The following is an 11,033-nucleotide window of genomic DNA, read 5'->3' as shown; positions in this document are numbered from 1 at the left end:
CACAAAGCACCTATCTGTGTCTCCAGAAGTCCACAGGACGCATCTATACGTCTCGTCATGTCAACTTTGATGAGAAAACCTTTCCCTTCCGATCACAAACCACCACCCCACCTGCCTCAGAAACACCATCTGCACCACCAAACAACCCACCAGTTACTATCATACCAACCTCGTCGCCACTCAACAGAGAGCCAGACACGTCGAAACAGCAACAGGGGAACCAGAAGGCAGAGACTACACCAACAGTGACACAAGAGAACGTTGACTCAGATCATGATCAGCAAGCAGATACATCACCCAGAGCCGACACTCAACCTCAACCAACTCATCCTCTGCCCTCGGAAACCTCAGCTCAGCCAAACACAAACCCTGAACCTTCACATCAACCTCAAACCACTACTCAGTCAACCTGAAACCCACAAAACAACCATCACCCCATGCAGACTCGCCGCAAAAACAACATCACCAAACCTAAAACCAAATTCTCTCTCTCAGCTGCCCTCTCCACAAACATCCCCTCTGAACCTAGGACAGTGAACCAGGCTCTCAAGGACCGCATATGGTGAGGCTCCATGTCCTCTGAACTTGATGCATATGCTCGGAACCAAACAATGGAACTGGTCCCATGACCTAACAGTCGCAATGTCATTGGATGTAAGTGGCTTTACAAAAATAAATTTCATTTTAACAGGTCTCATCGTTGTTGCAAATCACGGCTTGTAGCCAAAGGATATACTCAACAATATGGCAGAGACTACACAACAACCTTCAGTCCGGTGATCCAAGACAATCAGAATTGTGCTTGATATTGCACTCTCAATGAACTGGACGATCCAACAACTGGATGTTAATAACGCTTTCTTGCAAGGAATCTTAGAAGATGAGGTATACATGGAACAACCCCCTGGTTTCATTGATAAAGATCACCATGATCATGTTTGCAGATTGCGAAAGGTAGTGTATGGCTTGAAACAAGCTCCCAGAGCTTGGTACATGGAGCTTAAGAATTTTCTCCTATCCATTGGGTTCCAGAACAGTCTCTCGGACACCTCCATGTTTGTGCTCAAAAAGGGAAAAGAGGTCATATATCTCCGAGTCTATGTCGATGATATCTTAATCACCGGAAGCCACAAAGCCATGAACAGTAACGTCTTAAACTTGCTGGCTGATCACTTCTCCGTAAAAGACGCAGAGGATCTTAACTACTTCCTAGGCATAGAGGCATATCGCACAGACAAAGGACTACATCTGAATCAGAGAAAATACATCCTTAATCTCCTTCATCGCTACAATATGATCGATGCCAAGCCTGTCACTACTCCAATGGTGAACTCTCCCAAACTAACCATCAATGGAGGCTCCAGACTCTCTGATCCAAAACCATACCGTCAACTCATTGGCAGCCTGCAGTACTTACAGTTCACCAGACCAGACATTGGGTTTGCAGTAAACAGACTCTCTCAGTTCATGCACTGTCCCAATGATGAACACTTGCAAGCCGCAAAGAGAGTATTGAGATACCTTGCTGGAACAACAACCAATGGTATCTTCTTTCACGCCAACAATCCCACGGTTTCTCCGATGCTGACTGGACAGGAGACTCTGATGATTACGTTTCCACAAATGCTCACATCATCTACATTGGAAGAAATCTGGTTTCGTGGTCATCAAGAAAACAGAGTGGTGTCGCTAGGTCCTCCACAGAAGCTGAATACATAGAAGTAGCCAATGCTTCCTCTGAAATTCGATGGATATGCAACCTTCTATCAGAACTCGGCATCACACTACCACACCCACCAACACTCTTCTGCGACAACCTTGGAGCCACGTTCCTTTGCGCCAACCCGGTGTTTCACTCCAGAATGAAACATGTCGCACTCGACTTTCACTTCATCCGGGCCAAATTCAACATGGCATGCTTCGAGACTCATGTCAACACAAAAGATCAGCTTGCCGATGTCCTGACTAAACCACTGGCGAGAGCACAATTTCAAGAGCTCTGCAACAAGATTGGAGTGGCCACTGCCCCTCCATCTTGAGGGGGAATGTTAAGGATATACACTATTCTCCTCACGATCTGCAACATCAATCACACTTAAGGCCTCAATATTACATTCTCTAGTTATAGAAAGAATAGTAAATGTGTAAACCCATGGAGCCTACTCCATCGCATTGTATATAAGCACAAGTGTACATTACATGTTAAATAAGAAAGATCTTACACTTACATCCCACTCTCATGAGAAGCAGACAGCGGCCACATGAATCTCAGCGTGCACTCAGCAGCCATCCAGAAATAAGCAGACTTTTGAGACTCCGTAATCACCGAACGTTGCCGCAACAGATGCTTCTCAAGAATCTCGACAAGGTCAAGCGTTCCCTCGGATCAAGGAATTCGAGATGTCCAGCGTAACAGAAGATAGCTGGAGCTTTAAGAAGTCGTTGGAGTCTCCAGTGTAACGTGGTAAGATGAAGCTCATCGTTTCAAACGTTCTCGGATCACAAGCACTCGAGCGTTCACGAGGCATCCATGCAGAGGGGCTAGAGAAGTTCTACTCAAACCTGCTTAGTAACAACGTTATCTTCAAGCAATGAGGCTTAGTAACAACATCATCTTCAAGATGCTCACTGGGAGGAGTTGTTGTTATGGTGGTGAAGCAGAGAGAGCCAGAGGTCTATTTATCCAGTCATTTGCCTTGTTTAAGAAGATTTTCTTCTCAACATTGCTTCACAAGCTGCTCGAGAAGTTCTGAATCTCACTGTTCAAGAAGGATATATTGAGTGTTCTCGAGATGAAAATGCTGAGCATAAGATCACTAGGAATCATATTAAATCTTTTCTCAAAGTATATCCCATGCTTACTCTCTCTAAGAACTCAAACCAACACCACTACTAGTTACCCTGACTATAGAAACGTTCTTTACAAGTGCAATAACTTTTCACTGCTGGCACTGACAGTGTGGGCCAAACTACACACTGGACGATGGCAGAGATCATTAACAACACTATCATACTCGAGAGATTGAGAGACGAACTTGATTGCGTGGTATAAGATCACTAGGAATCATATTCAAGAAACTGATCTACCAAACCTTCCTTGTTTGCAAGCAGTCGTCAAGGAAGGACTCAGACTCCACCCACCAGCACCTTTTTTGCTTAGGACCTTCCGAGAAGGATGCAAAATTGGTAGCTATTATGTACCGGAGAAAGCAACACTTGTTGTTAATATGGTTATGCTGTGATGAGAGATCCTGATTCTTGGGAACACACGCTTGAGTTTAAGCCAGAGAGCTTTCTAGCTTCTTCAGTGTTATCAGAGCAAGAGCTTTAGTACATTCCATTTGGAAGTGGACGGAGAGGCTGTCCAAGTGCTAATCTAGCTTATATCTTGATAGGAAGTGCAGTTGGTACAATGGTTCAGTGCTTTGACTGGAAAATCAAAGGAGACATAGTTAACATGGAAGAAGCTGCTGGAGGAATGAACTTGACCATGGCTCATCCACTTAACTGCACTCCGGTAGGTATACCCTCAAACCTTGTGGATTCTAATTTGTAGACGGTACCAAGTTCCTAGGTTCTTGGAGATTGTTAAAAAGCTCCTAGGAGTGGTACTAGATGAAGAAATGAAGGAGTATATAAGTATCCTGGTGAGAAACTAATTGGTAGTAATGTTGTAGCACTGTTTCCATTTATATTTAATTGTTCTTGAGATTCTGAAATGAGCTTTCTAAATACTCAGAGTAACATCATCTATGTCTGGTTTTTTTATATTGATCCCATTTTTTCTCCTCAGTTGACTGATAAGGGTATCATAACAAGGAGTATGCAAAACCAGGGCCGGCTTATTCAGCTAATGAATCTTGTGCTCAGATTTTTTTTTTTCTCACTATTGTTATTATATTTTTATAAATCCAAAATTAGGGTCCTAATTATGTATGTTTTTTGATAAAACAAGGTCTTAGTTCTTTAAAGAAAATTACTGAAAAAAATGAAGGACCTAGTGCAAAAGCATCTCCACTACATGTGTAAAGCTGGTACTGTGCAAAACCATATCTAATAATGGACTTTGGACCTTTCATTTAGATGATATCATGATGGTTCGTTTGGACCGATTTAATAACTGGACCAAAATCAACTACACTGTTTCTCATGCCTATTTACTTGACAGGTTTGGTCGCACTCATACGCTCCAGTCAGTGAGGAGCCTCAGTTATCATAAAAAAAAAAGGAAAATTCCTTTAAAATACAGAGACTAATTTTCATTTGTTAATAAAATACACAAACTATTTTGGATCCTCGTTTAATACATGAACTAATTTTCGTTGCATATTAAATACACAAACTTTATTAAATACACGAACTATTTTGAAATTCGCAGGTTTTACACATCGTTTTAGACGACATTAACTATATTTAACGGCAATGACGACGGCGTTAGTGTTTAATTAACATGTGTTTAAATTTTGAAAATATTTTTTTAAAAAAATACACAAACTATTTTTCATTTGCTAATAAAATAAACGAACTATTTTTGGATCTCCGTTTAATACACAAACTAATTTTTGTTTTCTATTACATACACAAAATTTTGAAAATGCAGATTTAGACAATGTCAACTATGTTTAGCAGAAGTGAAGACAATATTAGTGTTTAATTGAGCATGTGGTTAAACTGTGAAGAAAAAATTTCTTAAATGTCCTCCGATATATTATATTGTTAGCTTTCTTCTCCATTACGCTTCAATAGTGTAAATTTTGTTTTTCATGAAATTTCAAAATTTTTTGATCATAGTAGAAAGAATATATGTAGAACTTAATTCATAACACTAAACTTATTTATCATAGTGTAAATTTACCTTGAATCATAATCACTACTATCAAAGCGAAGAACAAGAATTAGAAATGCATAACACTAAACTAATTCCAAAATCAGAAACTCGTTTAAAATTACGTAGTTTTCTTCATCTTTTTTCACGACAAGGAAATTGACTCCACGTTGAATCGATAGAATGGGAAATCAAAGTAAAGAAGAAGAAAAGAAACATATTTTGGAGAATAAAAGAGGTTAGAACAGATTAGAGTGCCAAACTCGAATTGAAACTAACTCAAATTAATTTCAATTGGCTAAGGGTGAGCGTTTTTTTTCACAGTTAAAACACTTGTTTAATTTAAATATTTTCTTCACTTATGCTAAACATAGTTGACATCGTTTAAATCAATGTGTAAAATCTGCAAATTTCAAAAATATGTGTATTTAATAGAAAACAAAAATTAGTTTGTGTATTAAACGGAGATCCAAAAACAGTTCATGTATTTTATTAGCAAATGAAAAATAGTTTGTGTATTTAAAAAAAAATATTTTCAAAATTTAAACACGTGTTAATTAAATACTAACGCCGTCATCATTACCGTTAAATATAGTTAACACCGTCTAAAACTATGTATAAAACCTGCGAATTTCAAAAGTTTGTATATTTAATAGGCAACCAAAATTAATTCGTGTATTAAACGGGAATCCAAAATAGTTGATGTATATTTTATTAGCAAATGAAAATTAATCCGTGTATTTTTAAGGAATTTTCCCTAAAAAAATTCAACGTGACAAATGGTTCATGTCACTTCTACAAAAAAACAAACAGTACATGTTGGCCTTGTCCTGAAATAATTTTGGGATGGAAAACAGGAACAAATTATAAGCTTAAAAGTTAAGAATAACAAGAAAAAAAATGGTAATAAGGTCATAATATTCACAATCTCCCCCTTTTTAAAAAACATTCTTCATCACTAAAGATTTTCGTAAAAAAAGGGGCAAAAATTAATATATTTTAAACCGGGTTGGAAACATATGCTTAATCCTTTTATAGCTTCTTCCGAGTTGGTAATGAGTTCATAATCGATTTTTTTTTTAATGAGGGTTGGTCTCATGTTTCATGTACCCTCTTTGCTTAGAGTAGCAGTGGCAATAATGTTCACTGTTGAATCTCAAAGTTGATGGACTAGTTTTTGCAAATTTATATCTTAACTCGAAAAATGTTTATTTGTGGGAGTACGTCTACTGTGTGCAGGACCGGCCCTAAAATTTTGGGGGCCTGTGATAATGTCTTATGTAAAAATTTTTTTTTACCAGTTTATAGGTTTGAGATTTTGGGGGCTTATGTCTATGTAATTTTTTTCAAAAATTTCTGGGCCCTTTAGCAAATGTTTCGCATAGCATTGCTCAAGGCCGGCCCTGACCGATAAAATTCATTTTTATTTTGAAGATAAATATTTGAAAAGACTCAAAACTTTTATAACTTTAACTTTATCAACTTGGAGTAATAGATATTTGTGACAGACAAATGTTCCACGCAAGTGAAGATTCAACTTCGTACAGAAGAAACAATTGAGTGTACAGATTCAAAACCTATATGAAGAAGGAGAGATAGTTGTAGCCGAGATAAGGTACACGCAAGTTACTAAGTTGTGTAAAAGTTATAGACACATGCGAGTGCTTACCTAAGTTTTTTGTTTTCGTTATGGAATGCTCACCTTATCGAATTACTAGCAGTTTAAATGTAACCGTATGATTACGGATAACTGGATAAGAGTAGTTACGTAGTTGTTTACTCGTGTCTTAATTTGGAACTCTAGCTACAAAGAGACAAGTGGTAATTACAGGATTCTAATCCAAACCAAAGTCATCTGGTTTCTAAGCAAGGCCGTCTAGCTCCGTTGGTAGAGCGCAAATGTCTGTTAAAACTCTCAACAGCCTTATTTGAAGCTATTTGCATGGGCTAATTTACTTGCGGTTGATTATGGAAATGATTTAAATCTCTTTACACCGATAAAAAGCTACATTTGTTTGGCACAATATGCTTTGATTAGGAATTTTTTTTAGTGAAATAAGAATGTTTTCTTAAAAGAAAAATTCAGATTTTGAAACTAATATAAATACAGGTTTAATGGATTGTAAATTATTTATTCATATAATCAATATACAAATTCTAAACACATATTTGCCTCAATTGTATTTTACTAAGGATCTGACTGGTTGAAACGATGCGGTTGCGGTTCTGGAAGTTTGGGAATGTGGATAGTTGCGGTTGTGGAAGTTTGGGAATGTGGATGGTTGCGGTTTATAGCGTTAATAAGTAATTTGTACGACTGATACATCAGTTAGAAATTGGTGCGTTTGCAGAATATTTGTGACTGGTTGATTATGAAAAATTGCAGTGATTTAATAATAAATTACAAATATTAACACATTATAACATACTGAACATATAATAATATAAAAACATACTACAATAAAACTTCTATAAATTAATAGTCGATAAATTATTAATCTCTATAAAGTAATAAATTTCGTCGGTCCCAACTTGGACCGGTGTAAAATATGACACAAATCGATAAAATAATAAGATATACTATTTTTTAAACTCCCATGTAAATATATAGTCCAATGTAATAATTGTTTTTTTAAACTCCCATGTAAATATATAGTCCTTGTCAACAAAAAAAATATCGTCCCATTAAAATCATAAATTAATAATATATCTCTATATATATTTTATATAAGTACAAACTAAACATTATATTGTTGGTTTTATATTCACAATGAAAATACTTTTATTTTTCTTTATATTTTAATATATTTTGATAATATTTAGTAAAATTAGATCGAAAACCACATAACAATTATATGCAACATAAAAATATATACCAAGTAAGATAATAAAATAATATGAAACTCAAGTTTTTAAAATTTAAATAATTTATATATGGTAAAATCAAATATTTTCTTTTTTTATTAATAAAAATATTCAAAAATAGAAAAAAAAAAATCTAAAAAAGAAAATTTTTGTAAATTAATATCTCTATAAATTAATAAAATTTTAAAGTCCCAACATTACTAATTTATAGAGGTTCTACTGCATTATGATAAAATATAATAATAATTAGTAAAATATAATAATTATTAAAAAATATAATAATAATTAATAAAATATAATTAATAATAATATTAGATTTTTGGTAGTTTAATGAAAGTTATAATTTCAAAAGATTTTTTTTAAAGATTTATATTAGAACTTTTAAAATAATATTTTGTTTCATTTATGTATGTATATATTATATTATTTGAAAAATTCCCTAGGATAACTATTTTTTTTAGTTCTTATCACAAAAATAGTCCTCAATGAGAAAAATGACCAAAAGAAGTCTTATTAAAAAGTAAAAATACATTTAAACCCTAGGGTTAACTAATCTATAATTAAGGTTTAGAGTTAAGGGGTGGAGTTTTAAGGAAATAGTTTCAAATTCTTAAAAATAAAAAATAATATTAAGATTTTCAAAACAAAAGGGGCTACTTTGGTCATTTCCTTATTAAAATTTATTTTGTGACAAAACTTAAAAATACCTATTTGAGAGAATTGCCCTATATATTTTATATATGTATATATATTAATGTTTAAAATTATAGTGAATAATTTTGGTTTATAGTTTTATAAAATAAATTGTGATACTGTTAGTGAATTTAAATTAGTATATGTATATATATATATATATATATATATGGGCAATTATCTCAAATTGACATTTTTAAGCTTTTTGTCACAAAAATAGACCTCAAAAAATAAAATGACCAAAATAGAATTTTTTTATTTTAAAATTTTTAATATTTTTATAGTTTTCAAAATTTGAAATCATACACCCCAAAACCCCACCCCTTAAATCTAAACCCTGAACCCTAAATCATAAACCCTAAACCCTAAGTTATAAATCATAAACCCAAAAACACACCGCTTAATAAAACATTTTGGTCATTTTGATGCTTGGATCTATATTTGTGATAAAAAAATTTTAGGTCTATCATAGGGAATTTTTCTCTATATATATATATATAAAATATTTTAATTTTAACATTTAAATTGAAAAAATTAAAATATTTTTTATATTTAGTTATCCACCCGCAGCCAAGGGGGGATCCAGAAAAAATATTGGTATGTGGCACAAATAATTTTTTTAACGAAATATCTAAACTAATAGTTTACTAATACTTCATTTGTTTCAAAATATATGAAGTTTATGTTAATGCATAATTATTAAAATTTTGATTTTAACCTAAAAAGTATCTTAAAATACAAATTAAAAATTATTTAATCAATTACAAAATAAACAAGAAAATATTATTGGTGACAAAGTTTTTTACAAAGTTAAAAATTATATTAAAATATGAAATCATCATATATTTTGAATCACCAAAAAATTCTTGATTAAAGATCATCTATTATGAAACGGATGTAATATATTTTAGAATGTGATTATGGAACAATATCGTTTTGTTAGCGCACAAAAAAATTAGCTTTCAAACTTGAGTATTATTGATTTTTATTTTCAAAAATTATTGTTAATCTACTGGTAATATTGTTAAAGTATGAGTGTCATTCCAGGATTCCAATGTTTTTAATTATTATTTTGATTTTTATGCTCATTCAAGGATTTCTATTTCTTGTGGCTTTTATAAAAAAATCTAAACAGTAATTGGATACCAAAAAAATACAGACGAATAACATACAGCTTACAATCGGTCATAAAGAAAATTAAACACACAACTACTTTACAAAGGAGTAGAAAAAAAAAGATATTTTGAGTAATAAAAAGACATGGAAAATAAAAAGAAAACGAAAAAGTTAAAATGAAAAAAGGAAGGTGCAGAAAACATCAAAACCATGCATTACCGTAAAAACAGATTATTACATGGAGCACGATCTATAGGAAGCTTAACAAGTAAATCCATAAAACATCAACCAATTAAAAGTTTCTGACATAGTATGGGGCACGTTACTTACCATGGCCGTAGATCTGCCCCTGTCCGCAACCGTCCACAAACGCTAGCTCCGTGAACCAGTTTTTGGTTAACAGGTTTGGAACGGTTTGAAAAAATTTGTAACTTTTTTGTGATTGTTACAAAACACCTCTTCAAAAGTTGCGTTTACATGTGGTAACGGAAAACCAAAGCTGCGTTTACGGGTGGTAACAGGAAACCAATCATACCCTAAGTTCTTTGTTGTTTTTAGATTACTTAGAGCATCTGCAATGGGAGTCTTTAAGTGGGAGTCCTTAGGAAAAAAATAATTAAATAATCAGTGGATCCCACCAAAAACTAAGGATTCAATCCTTAAAATTCTTAAATAATGACTCATTCTTAGTGAATTCTTGCACTATTTGCGGGTCCCCACGACATGTGGCGATCCGCGATTGGTTGATATATATATATTTTTTTATTTGAAAAAAAAAATATTTAAAAAATCAAAATACGCTTTTTCTAAGGACTGCTCTTTTGTAACACCATTGCGGGTGCTTTTAGCGTTTGTCCTCGGTCCCATGACGCACGACGTTACTATATCACTACTGGTCAACTTGCACTACTTTCACGTGTTCTAAAAGAACCTTTCTTCCGCTGGTCTGGTTTATATAAACAGAGCATGTTCGATCCTTGAACAACGAACACCTCTTGTTTCATCTCCCTCTTCACTTTTAGCAAATAATGATCAACGTCGTCATGATGATTCTCCTATGCCTCATCTCACTTCTATGTTTCTTTACCTTCTTCAAGAAACCAAAGGATAGCTCTGATTTGCCTCCAAGCCCTCCTTCTATGCCCGTCATTGGTCATCTTCACCTTCTTCTCTCTTCTTTAATCCACAAGTCTTTCCAGAAAATCTCATCCAACTACGGTCCTCTCCTCCATCTCCGCATCTTTAACGTCCCTATAGTCCTCGTCTCCTCTGCTTCAGTGGCTAACGAGATATTCAAGTCCCATGACGTGAACATCTCCTCTCGAGGTCTCCCTCCCATCGATGAGTCCCTCTTTTTCGGTTCATCAGGTTTCTTCTCCGCTCCACATGGAGATTACTGGAAGTTCATGAAGAAGCTCATCGTCGCCAAGCTTCTTGGACCGCAAGCAATCGAGCGGTCAAGAACCATCCGTGCGGAGGAGTTAGAGAGGTCACTACAAGAAAACAGCGGTATTCTGACGGACATTCCGACGGA

General features: G+C 34.2%; 1 protein-coding gene and 1 pseudogene across 1 annotated transcript in view; both read left to right on the top strand.

Moving 5' to 3' along the window:
- The first annotated feature begins 2,591 nt into the window (after positions 1-2,591).
- LOC106345078 lies at positions 2,592-3,556 on the top strand (annotated as a pseudogene).
- A 6,851-nt stretch (positions 3,557-10,407) lies between these two features.
- Positions 10,408-11,033, top strand: part of LOC106343875 (cytochrome P450 705A5-like) — a 4,641-nt gene continuing 4,015 nt past the window's right edge. The window contains exon 1 of the mRNA XM_013783217.1: positions 10,408-10,988. Within this exon, the coding sequence (XP_013638671.1) occupies positions 10,528-10,988 (461 nt within the window). The 5' untranslated portion in view covers positions 10,408-10,527. The remainder of the gene's footprint in view (positions 10,989-11,033) is intronic.

Source organism: Brassica oleracea, chromosome C5 (assembly GCF_000695525.1).
Source record: "Brassica oleracea var. oleracea cultivar TO1000 chromosome C5, BOL, whole genome shotgun sequence".
Taxonomy (NCBI): domain Eukaryota; kingdom Viridiplantae; phylum Streptophyta; class Magnoliopsida; order Brassicales; family Brassicaceae; genus Brassica; species Brassica oleracea.
The sequence above is the reverse complement of the archived record's forward strand: the minus strand, read 5'-3'. Positions and strand labels throughout refer to the sequence as shown.